A 25,727-nucleotide genomic window follows, 5' to 3' on the forward strand; every position below is an offset into this window, starting at 1 on the left:
CTGGAGCTTCCCCCTTGGTCTTATCTCCAGGGGTGACCCTACCAGGAGTTAAACTCAGGATGGCATTGCTCTTGGGATTTCAGGAACTCACAAGCCTTTCCACCGTGACAAGGTGATGATCCCTTGAGAAGAATCCAGCTTTCTTCATTACTTGCTGTTCATCTAGGAGGAAGGCTGCAGCAGTGAAGGGTCCCCAGTCATTTTGCACTGCATGCCACGGGATCCTGATCCGATCTGCCAGGGACCATATGGTGGCTCCTGTGCATCAGCCTCCCCAAGTTAAACAAAGTCTCGCACAGGCATTCTCTATTAAGGGGGGGGGGCGATGATGCAGCAGTCTCCATCATCGCAAATCAATGAATTGATTTGTTATGCTCCCATCTCACTGTGAAAGGATGACATATCTTTGTCCCTATACTGGCGAGAGAGAGAGCCTGTGGTATGTCAGTTTGATGATGTGACCAATTAGCTTTTGCTGTACTGCAGATCATGGCCTTTCTTGAGGGCTTTGTTTGCTTGGTGGGTAGAGGGTGCTGACGCTTTTTTTTGCAGAATTAAGTGGAGGAGGGGAGAAGGTCATTGATTTGCTACTGTTTGTGTGTGGGAGGAGGGAGTAAGGGATCTTTGGGGTTCTAACGGTTTTACTGTCACTGATTCTTTGGGACATTTTTCTGTTTTCATGATGTCTGTGAAGAACAAGAATTCGGGTTGTATATTTCTCTGATATTAAATGGAACCATTGAACTCTTTTGTCAGAAAAACAAATTCAAGGCATCTTGGCAGCACCCCGATCTAAACAATGGTATCTCATTGACCTCATCATGGTCCAAAATAGGCACCATTGTGATGTAAATATCACAAGGATCATGATTGGCACAGATGATGGCTGGACAGATCATCATCTGATCCTCTCTATCATGACCATTAGACTCGAAGATGAAAAGGAGAAGGGTTCATAAGAAGCAGACCAGGCCAAGACTAAAACTTGTCAGCCTGTTTGATACTGCCACTCAACAGCGACTTCAGGCCTTGTTTGAGAAAAACCTCCAAAAGAAACATCCAGACAATATCGAAGGACACTTGGGTCTGCTTAACTCCACCATTATCAATACCTGCAACACACCCTTGGGTATAAGTCCAGAAAACATCAGGATTGGTTTGATGATAGTGACAAGGAGGCAGATCAACTTATCTCCAAGAAAAGGAAAGTCTTTTGTGCTAGGCAGAATGACATTGGTAGCAAGGCCAAAAGACAAGCTTACTGCAGAGCCAAGGCAAATGTCCAGCGCAGTGTAAGGGAACTAAGTAAGTTGTAGTGGACTGAGAAAGCTCTGGAAGTCCAGAGACTGGTGACATGAGAGGTTTCCTCAGTGCCACCAAAATAGTCCAAGTTACTTTGGATTAAATCCCCTGCACTGAAAGGATGTGAAGACCTTGCTAAACGTTTGGAAGAATATCAATGATCAATGGGGAGAGAACTTTCAAGAACTTCTTAACCATGACAGCACTGCTGAACCAGAGGTTACTAACCAAATCTGCCAGAGACATGGGGGAATCCTCCCAATGTGAAAGACTCATGAAGCCTGAAAAGCAACAAACCACTGGTCCTGACTGCATCCCAGGAGAGATCCTTCAGTAAGTTAGACCAGCACTCCCGCACCACATACACATCCTGCTCTTGAAGATCTGTGAAAAGCAACAACTGCCCTCAGAGCTCAGGGATACTCTAATAGTGACCACATTCAAGGAGAGAGACAATGTGGATTGTGTTAATTACAGAGATGTCTCCTCCTGTCAACAACAGGCAAAGTTCTTGTACGTATCCTTGTCAACCAACTCCTTCTGCTACCTGAAGAAATGCTCTCTGATTCGCAATGTGGTTTCAGTCCATTCAGAGGTACCGTAGACATAATCTTCAGAGAATGACAATTACAGGAAAATGCCGTGAAAAATGCAATCTTTGTACGGTTTTCATAGATTAGACAAAGACATTTAATGCAGTAGATCGTCAAGCTCTCTGGCATATGCTATCAAGATATGGCTGCCCTGACAAGTACTTACCAATACTGAGGCTAGTGCCTATCGGCATGTCAACCACAGTACTCAGCAATAGTAGTCCTGCCCAAACAGCCACTTATCCAGCCCTCCATGAAAGATATTGATATTGCCCTTGAAAACATTGACCACTTTGTCTAACTTGGCAATATTCTCTCCTCAAAAGCAGACATTGACCGAGAGATCAACCACCACCTCAGCAGTTCAAGTGGAACCTATGCAAGATTAAGGAAAAGAGTCTTTGAAGGTACAAATAAAACTTTCGGTCCATAGAGCAGTCATCCTACCTACGTGATTTTACAGAACTTAATTATGGACCACCCACAGTAGACACCTGAAAGCCCTGGAAGAACACCACCAAACAACCTTATGAAGTATCCCGAGGGTCAGCTGGAAGGATAGATGCACTAACACTAGCGTACTGGAGGAGACCAACATGAACAGCATCTCCATCACGATAAAGCAATACTCTCCTTCCCACCCTCCCCCACCTTCTTTCTAGGGCCTCTGCCCCTTCGTTCTTCAGTCCTGACGAAGGGTTCCAGCCCGAAATGTTGACTGATCATTTCCACGGATGCTGCCCGGCCTGCTGAGTTCCTCCAGCGTGTTGTGAGTGTTGCACCAACTCCAAGGGATAGGTCATGTCATTCGGATGTCTGCCCAAACAGATCTTTTACTCCCAGTTGAAGGAAGGCCAACAAGCCCCTGGTGGGCAAAGGAAATGCTTCAAAGATAAAATAAAAATCAGCCTGACGAAACTCAACATTACATCTAAAAATTGGGATGCTATTACAATTAAAGTGTTGGCGCGTGGCCAAGTGATTAAGGTGTTCATCTAGTGATTTGAAGGTCACCAGTTTGAGCCTTGGCTGAGGCAGTGTGTGTGTCCTTGTGCAAGGCACTTAACCACACATTGCTCTGCGACGACACCGGTGCCAAGCTGTATGGGTTCTAATGCCCTTCCCTTGGACAACATCGGTAGCGTAGAGAGGGGAGACTTGCAGGATGGGCAACTGCTGGCCTTCCATACAACCTCGCTCAGGCCTGCGCCCTGGAAACCTTCCAAGGCACAAGTCCATGGTCTCATGATACTAACGGATGCCTGTTAATTACAATTATTAGATACACCTGGAGGAAATATGTTTAAGAAGGAGCTGTGGTACATGAGAGCGACTTCTGCTGTATCACAGAAAACAAGCAGCAGCAGCAAATGGAGTCAAAGAACAACCAAAAGACCCAACCACTAATCACAGGTACTACTTACTTGTGTCCACATTGCGCCACAATATCTACATCACAAATCGGCCTCTACAGCCACCTGAGGATCCATTAATAGACAAATTCATAGTAGAACACATACTCGGCTCGTGTGATCGTACTACTAGTAGGGGATGGGATTGTTCTGGAACAGACATAGACTCGATAATCTGAAATGGCTCCTTTCAATGTTGCAAAAATGTACAGTAAAAAAATTAAACTGAAAGAAAACCTCACAATTGCACAAACTCAGGTGGCAGGTCACAAGATTGGACAGAATATAATAAAAGTTCAAAGAATGGCTGAAAGTTAGAGCAGAAGATAACTGAAGTTCCCAGTTAGCTGAAGTTTCATGGAAGTAGTTAAAAAGTTATTAAAAAGGCAAGCTACTATTTACGCGAGTAACAAATTATATATTTAAATAAAATATAGAACAAATTAGAATGCTATCAATACTACCACAGCATTACAAAACTGTGTATTAGCTTCTAATAGTTATCAACGGAGCAATTCACCTAGTGTACACATTCTTTTGATTGACTGTAAATGAACAAAATCAGCACAAACATGTAAGGTAGATACTGGGCTGCCTTCATACAATGATTGCATCCTCCAAATCATCATTTTCATTGTAACATTCAAGATGATTGTTGATACCTTCAAATTCTTCATAGTTCCTAACTTGTTGAAGTAGTGAAATCATTTCAATTTCACTCCTGGTCGATTCTGGCATCTCCAAGCATGAATGCTTGAAACCACACTGAGCAAAACAGTTCTGAATTGTCTTTTTGCTTGTCTTTCAACAACTATCGGTGACAAAAATCACTGCTTTTTGAACATAAGCGCATGCAATTGATACTGTTTAAAAACCATTTGCTGTAAGCGTGGTGTACTGTCTAACAGCCACACAAGTGCACTCATCTCATGTTAGATCAAAACTGTTTGGGAACAGCCTCTTGCCCCAATTAAATGGTAAAATCTCCCAAATAAATGAAAGAAACCAGGCTACTTTCTTGATTATTGTTTGCTCTTTAAGAGTTGTCCCAACTAAGCAGCTGCCCTAATTAACTGGAATCCACTGTATATAAAAACATAAGGGTTCATTTATAATCTAAATTTTAGATCATTAAGAAAGGGTCAGAAAGTGAGCATTTGTCCTCTTGATCGTTAGAAAATTAATAATGGAAACAAGGAGAATGCAGATATAGTGAACTGGTATTTTGCATCATTCATCACTATGTATGATGTCAGCAAATAGCTGTAAATCAGGAATTGAAAGTAAGAGAAGGAACTCTGGAAGGTTACAATCATCAGGGAAGTGGTACTGAGTAAATTGCTTGGCAAACTTGACATAAATGGATCTTTTTCTGGTGTGAAGTATGTTTCCAGTGATTTGACAAAGGGACCAGTGCTCAGTTTGCTGATGAGACAAATGTAGGTATGAAAGTAAAACATATAGCTGGAAACTGAAAATAAAACAAAAAACCTTAGGAACACCCAATAGGTCAGGTAGCCCTAGAGAAAGATGTGTTTCATCAAATACTGTGTATCAGAATTGGGAAAAGTGAGAAAGTAAGTGAGTTTGAAAATGCAGTGATAGTAGGGTTTGACGGAACAAATGGAATATCTCTAACTGGATGAGATCAGGGTTGCTGGGTGATCCCTCACTTCATGGAAGCATTTGGCTAATAGATTCATGAAGGAAGTTAATAAAAGTAAAGTACCTTTTAAATCACTTTAAACTCTTGGATTAATAAATTGCAAAGTGTGTTACTATTTGAAACGTTGTGTTAGTCAACATGAGGGATAATGGAGTTGAAAAAAAGGGAAACATATATCCAAATACTGTATTCCTGATTATAGGACAGATTCACATACCGCTCAATAACACATCTCATGCTATTCTGGCATTTCCCCTTGCCTTTCTCAATATAACTTTCAACAGGTTCCTTTCTATAAGGATGCTGTTTCAGCGAGTTGGTTTACTCAATGCATAACCACTGGAAGCAAGAGATTACAGCGGATTTCTAAATTTCTCACTCAGCAAACTATGTATTTTTGCTCCAGAAGTGAAATTTATAAACGCTGTCCGATTTAACCATTGTTGATCCTCCTCAATTTTCTGACGGTAAACTTCACGGAAACTTCCTCTTTCCTTTCAGGTAAATTCTGCAAAGGAATCAGTTGATAGAATATTCTCAGTATCTACTCACATGTATGTAGTATCAGGCTCAAGGCATCTGATTATTAATGATATTGAGCTTGACACTGTGTCAGGAACTTTCCCCAACATCACACATGGGGTCTTGGATCCAGAAGCAATGTCATCTACGAAACTCAACACAGATTCTGCAGAAAGAGGGACAATTAAGGATTAACAAATTAGTTAAGTAATCAATCAGAGCCAAATATATTAACAAGGAACCGTGTGGTTAATAGCACCTGACACCGTTCATTCTAATGTTTCTGTTGAACATCATGGCCACTGAAATGACAACAGATTAACATGAAGGTTACGCACTAAATTTGTGAAGAATTTGAAGTCTAAACACTTCCACATTCTATTCGAGGTAAGTATCAAGGTAAGAACTTAACCTTCATGGGAACATGTTTCAAATTAGCAGGGGGATACTTTGTCCAGTTTGATAAGTACAGTTGTCTCCTCATAGGAATGTGGCAAAAATTCACTTCTAACAGCTACATATCATGGGTTGTGTAAGACCAGTGACAAAGAGGTCAAAGAGAGGGTCTGTGGCAGAGGACTGAAACAAAAACTGAAAGGGATGATGAGTAATGCACACAAAATGCCCGAGGAACTCAGTGGATCAGACCCCATCTATGGAGAGGTTTTTGGGCTGAGACCCTTCAACAGGACCTGAACCTTCAACCGTTTATTCATTTCCATAGATGTTCCCTGACCTGCTGAGGTCGTCCAACACTTTGTGTGTGTTACTCTGGATTTCCAGTATCTGTAGAATCTCTGGCGTTTCTCATCTCTGTGAGTGAAGGGACAAATGTAGGCTTTCCAATAATAATTAAGCATGGAAAAGATACGTAAAGGATGTGTAATTATATATGTTCAATGGGGCCCTCCAAAAGGATGTAAATCCAAAATCCTGTGGATGCCTCTGGCACAACAGAGATCACAGCAAACAATCATTCAGTTCTGCCTTCAAACCAAAGCTGTCCATTGGCCAGATAGTTGTGAATTGGAAAAATTTGCAGGTCCAAGGTACAAAAAGGATAAAACAGTTGATGAAACACAGGATCTCTTTATTCAAGATCAATGTACATTGATTATCATTGTATATGGTATACAACCATATGGTTTATTCTTCAGCAGCTTGAATGGGGCGTGACTGCACAAGCGCGTGGAGGTTGGCCAGTGAGAACAGTGGGAAGAGTTTAAAAGGAAGACAGATTTACAGAGAGGGCATCAGAGTAGGAAGGCTTTGGCTCAATGGGGCTTCGGCAATAAAGGGTCAAAGCCAGGTAGGTTATCTATTTAAAATAAAAACAGTAAGTATGTGTGTGAGGCCGGTTTTCTGTGCTCAGTGTCAGATGTGGGAGGTCCTGGAGACTCCTAGCCTCCCAAGCGACCATATCTGCACCAGGTGTGTCGAGCTGCAGCTCCTTAGAAACTGCATTAGAGAACTGGAGCTGCAGCTTGATGACGTTCGTCTGGTCAGGGAGAGTGAGGAGGTGATAGAGAGGAGCTATAGGTAGGTAGTCACCCCGGGACCACAGGGGACAGATAAGTGGGAAACACTCAGGAGAGGGAAGGGCAAGAAGCAGGTGCTAGAGAGTACCCCAGTAGCTGTCCCCCTTAACAATAAGTACTCCTGCTTGAGTATTGATGGGGGGGGATGACCTACCTGGGGGAAGCAACAGTGGTTGCACACCTGGCCCAGAGTCTGGCCCTGTGGCTTAGAAGGGTAGGGAAAGGAAGAGAAAGGCAGCAGTGATAGGGGACTCTATAGTTAGAGAGTCAGATAGATGGTTCTGTGGATGCAGGAAAGAAATGAGGATGGTAGCTTGCCTCCCAGGTACCAGGGTCCGGGATGTTTCTGATCACGTCCACGATATCCTGAAGTGGAAAGGAGAACAGCTAGAGGTCATGGTACATATTGGTATCAATGACATAGGTAGGAAAAGGGAGGAAGTCCTGAAAACAGACTACAGGAAGTTAGGAAAGAAGTTGAGAAGCAGGACCTCAAAGGTAGTACTCTTGGGATTACTGCCTGTGCCACGTGACAGTGGATATAGGAATAGAATGAGCTGGAGGATAAATGTGTGGCTGAGGGATTGGAGCAGGGGGCAGGGATTCAGATTTCTGCATCATTGGGACCTCTTCTGGGGCAGTTGTGACCTGTACAAAAAGGATGGGTTGCTCTTGAATCCGAGGGGATCAATATCCTGGCGGGGAGGTTTGCAAAGGCTATTGGGGAGAGTTTAAAGTAGAATTGCTGGGAGGTGGGAACTGAACTGAAGTGACAGAGGAAAGGGAGGATGGCTCACAAATAGAGAAAGTTTGGAGACAGTGCAAAAGGGAGGATAGGCAGGTGATAGAGAAGGGACACACTCAGTCCACTGGTTTGAGATATGTCTATTTTGATGTGAGGAGTATTATGAATAAAGCAGATGAGCTTAGATTGTGGATCAGCACTTGGAGCTATGATGTTGTGGCCATTACAGAGACTTGGATGGTGCAGGGGCAGGAATGGCTACTTCAAGTGCCAGGCTTTAGATGTTTCAGAAGGACAGGGAAGGAGGCAAAAGAGGTGGGGTCATGTCACTGTTGATCAGAGATAGCATCACAGATGCAGAAAAGGAGGAAGTCATGGAGGGGTTGTCTACAGAGTCTCTGGGGGTGGAAGTTGGGAATAGGAAGGGGTCAATAACTCTACTGGGTGTTTTTTTATAGACCACCCAACAGTGACAGGGACATCGAGAAGCAGATAGGGAGACAGATTCTGGAAAGGAGTAATAATAACAGGGTTGTTGTGGTGGGAGATTTTAATTTCCCAAATATTGATTGACATCTCCCTAGAGTGACGGGTTTAGATGGGGTAGTGTTTGTTAGGTGTCTTCAGGAGGGTTTCTTGACACAATATGTAGATAAGCCTACATGAGGAGAGGCTGTATTTGATCTGGTATTGGGAAATGAACCTGGTCAGGTGTCAGGTCTCTCAGTGAGAGAGCATTTTCGAGATAGTGATCACAATTCTATCTCCTTTACCATAGCATTGGAGAGGGATAGGAACAGACAAGTTAGGGAAACGTTTCATTGGAGTAAGGGGAAATATGAGGCTATCAGGCAGGAACTTGGAAGCATAAATTGGAAACAGATGTTCCCAGGGAAACAAATGGAAGAAATGTGGCAAATGTTCAGGGGATATATGTGTGGGGTTCTGAGTACGTACGTTTCAATGAGACACGGAAAGGATGGCAGGGTACAAGATCCATTGAATACAAAGGCTGTTGTAAATCTAGTCAAGAAGAAAAGAAGAGCTTATGAAAGGTTCAAAAAACTAGGTAATTATAGGAATCTAGAAGATTATAAATTAGTAGGAAGGAGCTTAAGAATGAAATTAGGAGAGTCAGAAGGGGCCATGAGAAGGCCTTAGTGGACAGGATTAAGGAAAACCCCAAGGCATTCCACAAGTATGTGAAGAGCAAGAGGATAAGACGTGAGAGAATAGGACCAATCAAGTGTGACAGTGGAAAAGTGTGTATGGAACTGGAGGAAATAGCGAAGGTACTTAATGAATACTTTGCTTCAGTATTCGCTGTGGAAAAGGATCTTGGTGATTGTAGTGATGACTTGCAGCAGACTGAAAAGCTTGAGCATGTAGATATTGAGAAAGAGGATGTGCTAAAGCCTTTGGAAAGCATCAAGTTGAATAAGTCGCCGAGACCTGATGAGATGTACCCCAGGCTACTGTGGGAGGAGATTGCTGACCCTCTGGCAATGATGTTTGCATCATCAATGAGGACGGGAGAGGTTCCGGAGGATTGGAGGGTTCGGGATGTTGTTCCTTTATTCAAGAAAGGGAGTAGAGATAGACCAGGAAATTATAGACCAGTGAATCTTATCTCAGTGGTTTGTAAGTTGATGGAGAAGATCCTGAAAGGCAGGGTCTATGAACATTTGGAGAGGCGTAATATGATTAGGAATAGTCAGCATGGCTTTGTCAAAGGCAGGTCATGCCTTACGAGCCTGACTGAATTTTTTGAGGATGAAAGTAGAGCCATAGACAAGGTACGCCATGCGGACTTATTGAGAAAGTAAGGAGGCATGGGATCCAAGGGGACATTGCTTTGTGGATCCAGAACTGATTTGCCCACAGAAAGCAAAGGGTGGTTGTAGACAGGTCATATTCTGCATGGAGGTCGATGACCAGTGGTGTGCCTCAGGGATCTGTTCTGGGACCCCTACTCTTTGTGATTTGTATAAATGACCTGGATGAGGAAGTGGAGGGATGGGTTAGTAAAATTGCTGATGGCACAAAGATTGAGGGTGTTGTGAATAGTGTGGAGGGCTGTCAGAGGTTATAACAGGACATTGATAGGATGCAAAACTAGGCTGAGAAGTGGCAGATGGAGTTAAACCCAGATAAGTGTGAGGTGGTTCATTTTGGTAGGTCAAATATGATGACAGAATATAGCATTAATGGTAAGACTCTTGGCAGTGCGGAGGATCAGAGAGATCTTGGGGTCTGAGTCCATAGGACACTCAAAGCTGCTTCACAGTTTGACTCTGTGGTTAAGAAGGCATACGGTGCATTGGCCTTCATCAACCGTGGGATTGAGTTTAAGAGCCGAGAGGTAATGTTGCAGCTATATAGGACCCTGGTCAGACCCCACTTGGAGTACTGTGCTCAATTCTGGTCACCTCACTACAGGAAGGATGTGGAAACCTTAGAAAGGTTGCAGAGGAGATTTACAAGGATGTTGCCTGGATTGGGGAGCATGCCTTATGACAACAGGTAGAGTGAACTCAGCCTTTTCTCCTTGGAGTGACGGAGGATGAGAGGTGAGCTGATAGAGGTGTATAAGATAATGAGAGGCATTGATCATGTGGATAGTCAGAGGCTTTTTCCTAGGGCTGAAATGGCTAACACAAGACGGCATAGTTTTAACGTGCTTGGAAGTAGGTACAGAGGAGATGTCAGGGATAAGTTTTTTACATAGAGAGTGGTGAGTGTGTGGAATGGACTGCCGGCGGCGGTGGCGGAGGTGGAAACAATAGGGTCTTTTCAGAGACTCCAAGATGGATACATGAAGCTTAGAAAAATAGAGGGCTATGGGTAAAGCCTAGGTAGTTCTAAGGTAAGGACATGTTTGGCACAGCTTTGTGGGTCGAAGGGCCTATATTGTGCTGTAGGTTTTCTATGTTTCTGTGTAACCCTGAGAAACGTCTTCCTGCAGTCACTTTGTAAAAAAGCACTTCAGTTTGTCACTTCGAAATAAGACCTCAGTCTTGGCCACAGAAATAACTTCGACTTCCATAAGTTTCTCCATTCTACAATGCAATCCTTTTAAGACTCGATAGCGAATTGACAAGATTTTTGCAGAAACACCAATGGTCAAACTACTTGCAGTACCTGATCCAAAAGTGAGCAAGTTACTTACTGCTTCTGCATCTTTCCCTATCTGTTAATGAGAACAATATGGTCAAACTATGCAGAACAATAATGCTTCATACACTGTCAATTCTCTTTGATGCAACAGTAGACCATTGTGTTACTTGGGCTGTCTTTTGTCAGATGTGAACATAGAACAAGAAGTTGGCCATGAATTCAGTTGTCTGTTTGAGAACAATAGAACAGCAATAGTAATTAAATGATTAATGCAGGGTTACATTATTCTTTCAATGTTTTTACGTTAGATGTTCTTCAACAATCAAATATTGGTGAACCATCACCAGCTGCAAATCATCTCATAAAAGTCTTTGTTTCCTTATACTTTGAAAGAAGGATTTTTTTTCAGCAGTGATAACAGGATCTGTTTACGTTTAACTGCATTACTTAAATACAGTAAGTGCTGAAGTCAATTTGAGACAGCTGACAATTGTTCAGGAATGGCTTTTGAATCTTAGGTGATTTGTGAAAATTTCACCAAAGCTACAATCTATAGACAGGATTCTACTGTACTGTATACAGAATTAAGATCAGAAATAGCTGGAAATATTTAATAGGTCTGGCAGTACCTGTTGAGAGAGAGAAACAATTAAGAGTTTTATGTTGCAGAGAAGTGTGAGGGATGCAGATAATAGAAGCAACGTCTACAATGGAGTGGAGAGACTGAATGATACATGAAGAATTTTTATTTCTTCTCACCATATGTCTCATTCTATCACTCATTCACACTTAAACTTCTTAACTGTCTTTGTTTTTTTTGCTTCTTTGCATCATGACTCCTTGAACCCCCAAATTACATCAATGGTCAGAAGTCCTTTAGAGAGCATATTGCAGTAGAAATGGACAGTTGAAATGTAATTGGTTCTTAACGATTCCTTCATGGAATTTGTCAAAGACTATAAAAGCAACTGATGAAAATCTTACATCTGGGATGTAACATCTTCTTATCTCTTGAGTTTTTGTTAGCAGAGGAACTTTCTTCCAAAAATTACTTTCACTGTAGACCTAATACTAGGACTTCTTTTCATGTTATACAATGATTTGGATGATAGAATTATGACTTTATGGCAAGCTTACAGATGATATGAAGATATGTGGAGGGCAAGTAGTTTTGAGGAAACAGGGAGTCTGCAGAAGGACTTGGACAGATTAGGAGAATGGAAAAAGAAATGGCAAATGGAATACAGTGTCGAGAAGTGTATGGTCATGCACTTTGGTTGAAGGAATAAAAACATAGACTATTTTCTAAGTGAGGAGAAACTTCAAAAATCCAAGTGCAAAGGGACTTGTGAGTACTCATGCAGGATTCTATAAACGTTAATTTGCAGGTTGAGTCAATGTTAGCATGCATTTCAAGAGGACTAGAATATAAAAGCAAGGATGTAATGTTGAGGGTTTATAAAGCACTGCTGAAGCTTCACTTGGAGTATTGAGAGCAGTTTTGGGTTCCTTACTTAAGAAAGGATTTGCTGATATTGGACAGGGTTCAAAGGAGGTTCACGAGAATAATTCTGAGAATGAAAGGCTTATTGTATGAGGAGTGATTGATAACTCTGGGCCTTTGCTCACTGGAATTTAGAACCTATAGAATGTCGAAAGGCCAAGATAGAGTGGATGTGAAAAGGATGTTTTGAATAGTGGGGAGAAGTCAAGGACCAGAGGCCACAGCTTCAGAATTGAGGGACATCTATTTTGGAACAGAGATGAAGAGAAATTTCTTCAGCTCCAGAGTAGTGAATCTGTGGAATTCATTGCCGTAGGTGGCTGCGGAGGTCATTGGGTGTTTTTAAGGCAGAGGTTGATAGGTTCTTGATTAGTGAGAGTGTGAAAGGTTATGGGGAGAAGCCAGGAGAATGAAGTTGAGAGGGAAGTAGATCAGCCATGATGAAATGGCAAGCAGACTCGATGGGGCAAATAGACTAATTCTGCTCCTGTGTCATTGTCCTATGTGCAATTTTACCAATTATTTTGAATCTTCATTGAGAAAATATTGTCCTATACAGTGCAGTAAACTAGTTACATGCCTTATTAAGAAAAGGAAATTACAACTCCTTCATTTTATTTTTTCTTCATTGTATTACAATAGAGGCTGTATAACATAAAACAGAATTTTATGGGTTATAAAGTGTCCTAATATATGTTGAAAGGCATTACAAGATGTTAATCACCTTCTTTACTGTGTTCATTTCCAAGACAGAAACAAATTCTCCACTGAAAATATTAATAAGATGAAGATGCTGAAGACCTGAAAGAAACAGAAATGCTAGAAACACTCAGCAGGTTAGTAGCACTTCTAGACAGAGAAACAGAATTAAAAGTTTCAAGCCTGGCATTGAAACTGGGGAGGTGAGAGCAGAAGAGGGTGAGGAAAGGATGAATAGGACAAAGGGAATGAACTGCAAAAGTGAGAACAGGCTCCAATGGTTGAGAAGCTGTTGATGAAGCTATCTGATTGAAAGGACAAACTAGAGAAAATATGCAGATGCTGGAATTCCAAGCAACACACACACAGTGCTAGAGGAACTCAGCAGGCCAGGCAGCATCTATGGAAAAGAGTAAAGTTGACATTTCAGGTCAAAACCCTTCAGCAGGACTGGAGAAAAATGATGAGGAGTAGATTTAAAAGCTAGGGGAAGGTGGGGGTGGGGTGGGAAGAAACACAAGGTGATAGGTGCACCGGGGGGTGGGGTGAAGTATAGAGCAGGGAGTTTGATTGGTGAAGGAGATACAGGGCTGGAGAGGGGGGATATAATAGGAGAGGACAGAAGGCCATGGAAGAAAAAGGGGGGAGGAGCACCAGAGGGAGGTGATGGGCTGGCAAATAGTTGTGAGAGAGGGAAAAGGGGATGGGGAGTATCTGTATTATAAGAACATAAGAAATAGGAGCAGGAGTAGGCCATCAGTCCCATCAAGCCTGCTCTGCCATTCAATAAGATCATGGCTGATCTGGCCATGGACTCATCTCCACCTCCCTGCCTCTTCCTCATAACCCTTAATTCCCCTACTATGCAAAAATCTATCCAACCTTGTCTTAATTATATTTACTGAGGTAGCCCCCACTTCTTCATTGGGCAGAGAATTCCACAGATTCACCACCCTCTGAGACAAGCAGTTCCTCCTTATCTCCATCCTAAATCTACTCCCTTGAATCTTGAGGCTATATCCCCTAGATCTAGTCTCACCTATTGGCTGAAAACAATTGTGGCTTTGTAATCAACATTCCTTTAAGAATTGTGTCATTTGATGAATGACTCTCCAGCCTAGAACAAAATGTATATAAGATTCTAGAGACTATCTGTGATAAGCGCTTGACATGATGAAGGGTCTCAGCCCAAACTGTCAACAGTTTATTCTTGGCAGATAGAAAGCCAAGTCCAATAACATTGAAAGGTGGAGGACTGGACTAAATGGCTCAAGCCCAGTATGTCACAATAAATACATTTTCTAAATAGAGGGAAAAGGTAAAAAAAACAGAATGAGATTGTATGCGATTGCAAGATAGTGACTGTCAATGCATTAATTTGGAAACCACTTTTTTCAGAATAGAATCACCATCAGTAGTTTATATCCTCTAGAAATTACACTGCCTGTATTGATCGTCTTTCGCTATGATCTAGTCTCCCTTCTGTGGGCTTTATTCTAATTACTTACTTACTTACTGCCTGTTATGCATTGGCATTTAGGGCAGCAATGAAGATCCTCCACCTCAGGTCTTCCTTCATCATGTCAGTAGCTTCCTCTCAGTTTTCACTACTGTCAGTCACGCAAGCCCCGGGTGGAGACTCAGGAATATCATCACACTCAAATGTAGAAGGATTCTTCATTGTTGTTTCTGAAACAGTTTTGTTTTACCAGTCAGGGTTGTTAGCTTTGAGCTGAACCCCCGAACCTGGAAGACCGGAGGACCACTCTTAACCTGCCCTCCACCCTTTGACCTGTTTGGCATGGATGACCCTACCAAGAGCCAAAGCATAAAGCCCTGACTCCAGCTAACATAGCTCTCTGGGTCATTGAGATATGCAAGCCCTTTAAACCACAACACGGTTGTGGTCCTCTTGGAGGTTTATTCTAATTGTTTGGATACTACTGACCTACTACCCTACGTGCAGAGGCTGTGTGCCCTCATTGCCAATACTTAAAAAGTCTTACTGCTCTGAACTAATGCACTTGTACTAAATGATTCCCACTGCAATAACAGTGGGGCATGGTGAAGGAAGGGGTGGGGGGGGGGGGAAAACATTACCAGAAGTTCACCTATCACCTTGTGGTTCTCCCCTTCCCCCACCTTTTAAATCTGCTCCTCAACTTTTTTTCTCTCCAGTCCTGCTGAAGGGTTTTGGCCCAAACGGTCGACTGTACTCTTTCATAGATGATGTCTGGCCTGCTGAGTTCCTCCAGCATTTTGAGTGTGTTGTTTGAAAGGACAGTTGGGGGGGGGGGGGGAGAGGGAGAGAAGGAGAGAGGGAGAGAGAGGGGGAGAGAGAGGGAGAGAGAACGTGGAGGAGGAGAGAGAGACAGAAGAAACAGAGGGACATATAAATGTTCACAAATACAGATCAGAGCAGTAGGGGAAGAAAGAGAAAGGGATAGGAGAGGAGGCAGAAGAGAGAGAGAGGGAGAGGAAAGGGGAGAGAAGGGGAGAGGGGGAAGGGGAAATGGAAGGGGAGGATGAGAAAGAGGGGAGAGGTGCATGAGAGGAGAAAAAGAGAGGAAGAGCAGGAGAGAGAGAGAGAGAGAGAGTGTGAGAGACAGGCAGATGAATGAGAAAGTGCCATGATGAGGGCCATGACTAGTGGAGATAAAAGTGTGGCCAAGGTAAGCTTGGAGAAATTGACCTTTTGGAATGTTGAACTGGGAGGGGAAGAAAAGATAGGCCTGGTGGTAGAAGCTCACCAAAGGTGTAAGAAACTTCAAAGAATTATCCATTGAATGTCAAGGATGGTGGGGTGGGAAATCAGGATTGGATGTACAAAATAGATGAGCTATGGATAAAAATATTCTCGCAGTTAAAGCAGAGGGAAAAGTCAGAACTAAGGGAAATGAGTATCTTTCAAAGATACCTGTGTGAGAAATCTCATCATCAGAATAGACAGATGGAAGAATTGTCATTGGAGAGAGTCCAGAGGAGGTTCACAAAAATTATTCCAGGAATGAAGGGGTTAACATATGAGGAGAGTTTGGCAGCTTTGGGCCTGTACTCACTGGAATTTAGAAGAATGCGAGGAGATCTCATTGAAAGCTACCAAATATTGAAAGGACTATATAGGGTGGATGTGGAGAGATGTACAGGGTTTATTGGGATCTGGGATCAGCTATATGGAATGGTGGAGCAGACTTGATGGGCTGAATGGCCTGATTCTGCTCCTATGTCCTATGATCTTATGGAGTTTTTACAGAAAGCATGGTTGAAGGAGGTCAAATCACAATAGCTCCAGGATTTTGTACTGACTTGTGGCCGAAATGGAGACGAAGAGATTCAGAAGTGTTAGAGGTGGCCCAATGGATTCTGCATTACTGCAGGAATCAGAAGAAAACGGATGTTCCAAATTTGGCAAAACAGTTACTCCAACTTGCTATAAAGTTGTTCAATCAAAACCCAGAGGAATTGAAATTAACATGGCTATTAGTTTGTATTCAAAAGATTTTGCACACATTAACCTACCAGCCCCACCCCAAATAAATGACTGACCATGCTATATGTCTGCCTATGAGACTTGGGCTACGTCCACACTACGCCGGATAATTTTGAAAACAAAGATTTTTCTCTTCGTTTTGACCTTCCATCCACACTGAAACGGCGTTTTCAGCCCCCCAAAACGGAGATTTTCAGAAAAGGTCTCCAGAGTGAATAAATCTGAAAACCGTCTAATATCCGTTGCAGTGTGTATGGGGTAACTGGAGCTCTTTAAAACCGCTGTCATGACGTGCCGGAACAGATGGTGACAGCGCAGCATTTCATTATTTTCTTCTTCTTCTTATTATTATTATTATTACTACTACTTTATTGTTGCCACAGAATTGATACTAGAGCATACAAGCATCACAGCCAGATTTGATTCTGCGCTTCGCGGAACCTAACAATTTCAGAACAGAAGGCAACGAGACTGAAGCCAGAAGAGTTAGAAATGTACTCACCAAATACTTTGACCCATAGCTTACTGAATAAATAAGTATACTCGCTTTGCCCTGTTTTCTGTCCTTGCTTGTATGAAGATGCTTTACCTATTTATGCAAGTACTTCTCTGACAATAGATATGTAACAGCCTAATGTAACATTGTATGGAAATACAAGATAGCACTGATGCAGACATGTTTTATACATTTAACAAGGTGCTTTATTAATGCAACAGTTTTTCAATGTTCGTCATCAGCTGGGTCATACTGTCTGTGAACTCCCTGTTGGTTGCCTCCATACGCTCCAGTATTTGTTCTTTTTAGTTTTAAGTCCTCCTGCGCGAGAGCCAAGAGCAATTCCTTTTAAGTTTTTCTACTCTGTAACTGGACAAACGCGCACCAAGTATATCGTTTCCTCTTCGCTTGTTTTCTGTGTGTCCTGCGCATGCCCAGTAGGAGGAGATTCGCCCAAATATCTGTCTAATGTGGACGGAGATATTTTGAAAAACGCTTAGTGTGGATGCCTATCGTTTTTACTTGAAACCGGCGTTTTCAAAATTATCCAGCATAGTGTAGACGTAGCCAACTCACACATCGTATTCAGTGTTCATTTCCTGGATGGTTCATTTATCAAGCTACATCAGCTTGTTGGAGGTACCCGTTAAATACCTGAAAACAAGTGTGTTGTAGCTAAATTCCTCAAGGGAAAAGAGAAACCAACAGCACAAATGACAACTGCAGCACAACTGCATGTAGCTCAACCTGTACTGTAACTTATGTCGTTGTTTAGAATCACTGGTCTCAGATGTATAGTCGCAGAATTCTAGATGCATTGGAGGAAAGGCAGAGAGATACTTATAATAGTGACAACCAAATGAAGAAGCTAATCATCAATAAATAATAGCAAGATGATTCAATTGTTGTTTATGAGCTTTGAGGACACAAATTGCTGTGCATAAGTTTGACTTCTGTACTTCTTACTTTAAGAAAAAGGTGATGGCAGTTAAATTAAAGTTACTGCTTGTGATAAACTTTGGGATATTTTGAGACATTGAAAGGTATCACACAGATGCAAATCTTCCTTGCTTTATAACTCTCAGAAATGACTGTTGTTTTGTTACACAGAAAAGGAAACAGTAACGTTATGAAAGAGCTTTGTAATATAACTATTGTTAGGAGGAATTGAATGATCAAAGAATCATTTAGAACCCAGATATACTCGGATTGCCCAAGGTATATTGTTTTACTCTGGTGGGAAGATACAGCTGCTGAATGTCTCAGGCAATTTCCACACCATGCAAAGGTAACAGTGCATTGTGTTTCTTACATTTTCTTTCAGCCCATGCTGGCTGACTGCAAACTTATTCATTTATTAAATGCTTCGAATACACATTCAATCAGTTTAACAGTGAAACAGCATGTGGCTTCTCAATCAGTTCAACGACAGCCCTAGGCCATCATGTAAAGTTTACCAGACATTTTACCAAACACTGGAAATATTAACAGAGCTAATATGGGAAGCTCTATCTAGTAGTGTGCAGCTTAATAACCACAAGAAAGTGAATGTTCATAGTATACAGTTCATCAATGCGAGTTCTCCATTTTATAACACAATATTCTGACAATTATATGTGGTATTGATGATATATTATGGTATGTTGCTGCCTTTGCTATAGCCTAGTTGACACATTAAACACGAACATTGTTCTCTCTGAAAGTGTGTGTGTGTGTGTGTGTGTGTGTGTGTGCGCGCGCGCGCGTGTGTGTTTACACGCCTATTTCTACTTTGATCCTGTTGGACAGCCTTACAATGTGCCTGCTGTCAAGCAATGTAAAACGGTCATAGTTTATACCAAATGTCAATGTAATTAAGAGCTTAGAGTCTTGATGTGTGAGTATTTTGTGTGCTGCCTTGTTAAAGAAACTTTGGCTATAGTTGTATCTGCTGTATCTCAGTGCATTCATGAAGCTATTACTGGGTAAGTGGGGTAGATGATATCCATGACATAGTTAACATTTTCAGATTGTAAGTATAAGGCTGTGAGTTTGCACTCCACATCAGAAATATGAGTACAAATATCTAGTTTTGTTCACCAGATCATTAATGTGGAGAGTGTTGTCCCATGTTTAGAGAAGAAATTAATCTCATGTACTTTCTGCCCTTTTGGGTGGAAATGAAACGATTTCACAGCACTTGGAGAGTTAAACCCTGATTTATTGATCAGGATGTGTGCCTCAAATCAACATCAGTAGAGTAGATTAGCCAGCCATGTTTTCCTCTGCAGCTTGAGGAACTTCATAATGGAAACTGGCTGCCATTTCCCTGAAGGACAATAAGAGCTACACTTTGAAAGAACCTCATTGCTTGTAAAGCTTATAAGGTGATGAAAACTAATAAACAAATGCAAGTTTCACTTTAAATTCTTTAAAAAAGAAACTTACTTTTTCAAGGAATGATGAGAACTTGCTACATGAAAACCCGGAGATCCAAAGTGTGAAATTCATTTCTCTTGTCATGGATAGTCTCTGACTTGGCAATTATTTTCAGAATATTCTGTTTCTGTATCAGATTTCCAACACCCACTGTATTTTGCTTCTGGAGCATCGGTGCATTTAAGGGGAGTTAGGCAGATACAAAAGAGAAATTAGTAGAAGGAGCTAGGTGAAAGTTACATTGGTACGATGAAAGCAACATAAACATGGTGCGGTTCATTTGCACTGAAGGACCGGACCATCTGCTGAAGTTTCTCAGACAAGCTTTGAGTTAACAATCGTCCACACAAAGAGCCTATTGTGTGTGTGCGCAACTACCTATCAATTCAAATAGAAGCACATATGCAACTGTGCCAGTTTAGTTGGATTTTTCTCAACCATTCATTTCTCACTGTTGTCTGCGAATGTGCCTTGTTCCTTCTCCCTCTCTCAGTTGGTGCAGTTGGTGATATTCTCTAACATTCGGGTTTGTACTCGTCGTCAATTTGTCGTGTCTGTGCAACTACCTATCAATTAAAAGAAAAGCACGCACACGAGGGATGGCTGTAACTGGTGTATTCACTTTGGAGAGGGGAGAGGAGAGAGGAGAGAGGGAGAACAATGTGCATGCTTAGACAACAGATCAATACGCATTTGTAGACAACAGATAATATGTAGTGCTAAGGGGAGTTGTTGCCCTATAAGAAATAAATCCATACATTACATATATCAAAAACACCACTCAATGAGAAATTATAATCTCAGCCTTTGTAATCCTTTGCAAAATCCTTTTCATACGCACTTAAATAAATTCCTGATGTAAACTCAGTCAAAAAATGGCACAAATATTTGTCCACATGACCATCCATTGAGCGTTATGCAAAGATGTGAATCCAGTGGATTTCGCGGTAAATTAGTTATAGATGCAACATTGAATTTGTTAATAATCTACAGTAATTGGAATCAATCAACAAGATTGCTGATTGCTGTTTACATTTAGAGTCAACAGCTCACCATGCCCATGTCAATTTTTTTGCCTGCTTACTCTAATCCCATTTTTCAACATTTGGGAAAGAAGATCCTATCTACCCTATTTGTGCCTCACATCTTATAGATTTCTGTCAGGTCACCCCTCAACCTCCTTTGCTCAAAGAACACAAGCCCAGGCAATGAGAAATTTTCAACGGTTCTTGTTTTCAAGCCCAGAGAAATTTTCAACAGTTCTTGTTTCAGTCAAAGTAAGTAGCTGAGAAGGGAGTGAAGAAATCGGGTACAAAAAGTCTTTTTTTTTACACACTGTTCGGGGAGAAGGGTCTGCACTGCGCAGGTGTGTGACATATATATCGCGCCAAGGTTTAAAAACAGACCACCATATACAGTGGTCATCATTGTAGCGGCCATCGTCGGAGTGGACTGAGTCAGAGTGGGACAGCTTTGGCTCAACAGGCTTCGGCGAGAACAGGCAGAGGCCAGGGTAGGTTCCGGTAAGTTTTTTTGTCCAGATTGTTTAGAGTAGAGAGAATGCCAGGCAGGATGTTGGAATGCTCCTCTTGCAGGATGTGGGAAGTCAGGGAGCCCTCCAGTGTCCCTGACAACGACACCTGCAAGAAGTGCATCCAGCTGCAGCTTCTGACAAACCGCGTTAGGGAACTGGAGCAGGAGCTGGATGACCTCCGGATCATTCGGGAGAATGAAGAGATTATAGATAGTATCTACAGTTATGCCAAAGGAGCAGAGCACAGGAAATTAGGTCATTTTCAGGTGAGGGAAGAGGAAAGGGCAGGCAGAGCAGGGTTCCCCTGTGGCCGTTCCCTTCAACAAGTATACTGCTTTGGATACTGTTTTGGGGGGATGACTTACCTGGGACAAGCTGCGGCAGCCAGATCTCTGGCACTGAGTCTGGCTCTGCAGTGCAGAAGGGAGGGTGGAAAAAGAGGAGAGCGGTAGTGATAGGGGACTCGATAGTTAGAGGTACAGATAGGAGGTTCTGTAGTCATGACAGAGAATCCAGGATGGTTTGTTGCCTCCCAGATGCCAGGGTCAAGGATGTCTCTGATCGCTTGCATGACATTCTGAAGTGGGAGGGTGATCAGCCAGATGTTGTGGTGCACATCGGTACCAATGACATAGCAAGAAAGAGTGAGGAGGTCCTGGAGAGTGAGTATAGAGAGCTTGGTAGGAAGATGAAAAGCAGGACCTCGAGGGTGGTAATCTCAGGATTGCTACCTGTGCTACATGCCAGTGAGGGTAAGAATAGGATGCTCTGGAGGATGAACAAGTGGCTGAGGAACTGGTGTAGGGAGCAGGGTTTCAAATTTCAGGATCATTGGGACCTCTTCTGGAGCAGGTGGGACCTGTACAAGAGAGACGGGTTACACTTGACTTACAAGGGGACCAATATCCTTTCAGGGAAGTTTGTTAATGCTATTGGGGAGGCTTTAAACTAGATTTGCAGGGGGATGGGAACCAGAGTGCCAGAGCTGACAGTGTGGCTGGGGTGAAAATAAATGATGTTAAAAGTTCAAGCAAAGCCGCTAATAGAAAGGTTGTGAGTGGTGGTAAAAATCTTCTGAGGTGTATATATTTCAATGCTAGGAGTATTGCAGGGAAGGCAGATGAGTTGAGGGCGTGGATTGACACGTGGAATTATGACGTTATAGCAAGTAGTGAAACTTGGCTACAGGAGGGGCAGGACTGGCAGCTTAATATTCCAGGGTTCCGATGTTTCAGATGTGATAGAGGCAGAGGAATGAAAGGTGGGGGGGGGGGGGTAGCATTGCTTGTCAGGGAAAATGTTACAGCAGTGCTCAGGCAGGACACATTAGAGGGCTTATCTACTGAGTCCTTATGGGTGGAGCTGAGAAACAGGAAAGGTATGGCCACATTAGTGGGGTTGTATTATAGACTACCTAATAGTCAGTGAGAATTGGAGGAACAAATCTGCAGAGAGATAGCAGGCAACTGCAGGAAACATAAAGTTGTGGTGGTAGGAGATTTTAATTTTCCACATACTGTTTGGGACTCCCATACTGTTAGGTGTCTAGATGGGTTAGAGTTTGTAAAATGAGTTCAGGAAAGTTTTCTAAATCAATATATAGAGGTACCAACTAGAGGGGATGCAATATTAGATCTCCTGTTAGGAAACGAGTTAGGACAAGTGACGGAAGTGTGTGTAGGGGAGCACTTTGGTTCCAGTGATCATAACACCATTAGTTTCAACTTGATCATGGATAAAGATAGATCTGGTCCTAGGGTTGAGGTTCTGAACTGGAAGAAGGCCAAATTTGAAGAAATGAGAAAGGATCTAAAAAGCGTGGATTTGGACAGGTTGTTCTCTGGTAAGGATGTGATCGGTAAGTGAGAAGCCTTCAAAGGAGAAATTTTGAGAGTGCAGAGCTTGTATGTTCCTGTCAGGATTAAAGGCAAAGTGGATAGGAATAAGGAACCTTGGTTCTCAAGGGATATTGCAACTCTGATAAAGAAGAAGAGAGAGTTGTATGACATGTATAGGAAACAGGGAGTAAATAAGGTGCTTGAGAAGTATAAAAAGTGCAAGAAAATACTTAAGAAGGTAATCAGGAGGGCTAAAAGAAGACATGAGGTTGCTTTGGCAGTCAAAGTGAAGGATAATCCAAAGAGCTTTTACAGGTATATTAAGAGTAAAAGAATTGTAAGGGATAAGATTAGTCCTTTTGAAGATCAGAGTAGTTGGCTATGTGCGGAACCAAAAGAAATGGGGGAGATCTTAAAAGGGGTTTTTGCATGTGTATTTACTAAGGAGACTGGCATGAAGTCTATGGAATTAAGGGAAACAAGTATTGAGATCATGGAAACTGTACAGATTGAAAAGGAGGAGGTGCTTACTATCTTGAGGCAAATTATGGTCCGTGTGCAGGTCAGTGGGACTAGTCAGAAAATGGTTCGGCACAGCCAAGAAGGGCCAAAAGGCCTGTTTCTGTGCTGTAGTTTTTCTATGGTTTCTATGGTTTCCATCCAATCTTTCCATGAAGCTGAAGTCCTCCAATCCAGGCAATATCCAAGAGTGAACAATAGTAAACATAAGGAACCTGGATCAGAGGTCAAAATCCAATAACAGCAATGAAGGATGTGATATGACAAAAATAAGTTAGTTTATTTTTGTAAGCATAAATAATAATGAATTCCATGAAGTTCACCATGGTCTTGATATTTAACCACATCTGATTGGCTCTGCAGACACTTCTCATCCTAACTTTACATCTCTGTGTGTCATAAAGCATTGAAACTTAAGTCAACCGTGCCCTGCTATCACCTGCTTCAGATAGAATACTCTGAGGCACATATTTATTACGTGATCTACTCCTGAAGTTACATCGACCATTGATTGTGTAATCTTTATATACCAAGTATTACATGTTACGCCTTGCTTTTAAGTATAATTACTGAGTTAGTTAACTCATAAGCATCAGTAAGAGCTTTTGTTTCAAATGCACTGAATGATACTCGGAATTAAAAATAGATTACATAGGTTAATCTTTAAACAAACTCCACTGCAGACTAATAAAATGGATTACTGCTTGTTGAAGCAACGCCTTGCTGTGTTTATTGGCCACCCTCCAAATTACCTGGAGGATGGTGCCAGCTGGAGATGACACGCACAGAAAAGCTTTTGGTCATGTGCTTTCTTCACTCAGCTTGCACTTGCTTGCACATTCAGTAAAGCAGCCTTTTGGGTTTACAAAAACGACCTAATGCCCTTAATGTATTCTGGCTCTGACTACTACCGTCAATCAGACCTTTTACCAACACCATCAAGCAGCTGGGAAAGTGCTTTGCACCTCTTTATAGAAAACACACTGTTCCCTATAAGGAAATACATCAGTGAGGCAAAACAAAAAAGAATTTTCTTACATTTAACCAAAGGCTCCAGAAATTGCATAGTACCCCTGGTTGCTTTCTCTCGCTAATCTTTACCTATTATGGAGACATGCTAAGGTTGAACCTCCAGGAGGTCCATAACCTAGTTGTAGGGTGTGGAGGCCTTCGTCCCTCAATTATCTGGACAGTTATCCTGGCTGGAGTCAGAGCTTTATGCTTTGGCTCTTGGTAGGGTCACCCTTGCCAAACAGGTCAAAGGGTAGAAGCCTTACTAAGAGTGATCCACTGGTCCTCCAGGTTCTGGGGTTCAACTCAAGCATAACAACCCTGAATGGCAAGACAAAATTGTTACTGAAGCACCTTCAATAACTCCAAAAGACTTAAGTAGGGTAAATACTGAAAGGCTTTTATTCGCTGTACAATACGATTTCCATGGTGAGTGTCTGCCCCCGGACTGAGGGGGAGGGGCAAGACGAAATCACCTTTATTCAGGGGTCTGCAGGAGGAGCCACAGAAGCAGTCAGCAGAGTGGCGTGTCCAGACAGTTAACCCAGTTACAACATATATATGGTTTACCACATTCACCCCTCCTTTTTTTAAAAAAGAGTCCCACAGGTGGTGACTGACAATATTTAAAACAAGTATATTTACAGGTCAAGTCTATCAGGCGGTCGAGTCCGTCGCCACTATCTACGTAGCACCAGTGGTGATTGCATCGACGACAGTGATTGTGCTGGCTCCGGCCTGACTTGAGGTGCCAGCACGTTAGGCGTTGTTAATCCCTCGTGCGTGTGCGTTGCACCCAGTATGTGAGTGTCGTGTGGTGTCTGTGTAGGGCTTGGAGTGCGCGGTGTCTCGTGGGTACATACATCGGTGGGTACGGGGTTAATAGTCACCATGGAGTGTTCAGGATAGGGGCCCAGAGTTCCTGCGGGCACCAGGTCGCGGATGGAGACCGTGTCCTCCCGCCCATCAGGTAAAACCACATAGGCATACTGGGGGTTCACATGAAGTAAGTGAACCCTCACGATCATCGGGGAGTATTTATTGCTCCTCGCATGTTTCCGGAGCAGCACTGGCCCCAGGGATGTCAGCCAAGTTGGTAGGGTGGTCCCAGTGGTCGGCTTTCTGGCAAAAGAAAAGAGCCGCTCATGAGGGGTGGCATTGGTGGACGTGCATAACAGGGAGCGGATGGAGTGGAGTGCCTCGGGAAGGACCTCCTACCAGTGGGAGACCGGCAGTCCATTTGACCTGAGGGCTAAGAGTGTGGCTTTCCACACCGTGGTATTCTCCTTCTCCACCTGTCTATTCCCTTGGGGATTATAGCTC

At 42.5% G+C, this 25,727-nt stretch overlaps 1 protein-coding gene across 1 annotated transcript in view; it reads right to left on the bottom strand.

Moving 5' to 3' along the window:
• Positions 1-25,727, bottom strand: part of astn1 (astrotactin 1) — a 2,838,691-nt gene that overhangs the window by 76,237 nt on the left and 2,736,727 nt on the right. Inside the window, exon 20 of the mRNA XM_063063753.1 lies at positions 5,526-5,661. Within this exon, the coding sequence (XP_062919823.1) occupies positions 5,526-5,661 (136 nt within the window). The remainder of the gene's footprint in view (positions 1-5,525; positions 5,662-25,727) is intronic.

This window comes from Mobula hypostoma, chromosome 12, assembly GCF_963921235.1.
Source record: "Mobula hypostoma chromosome 12, sMobHyp1.1, whole genome shotgun sequence".
Classification (NCBI taxonomy): domain Eukaryota; kingdom Metazoa; phylum Chordata; class Chondrichthyes; order Myliobatiformes; family Myliobatidae; genus Mobula; species Mobula hypostoma.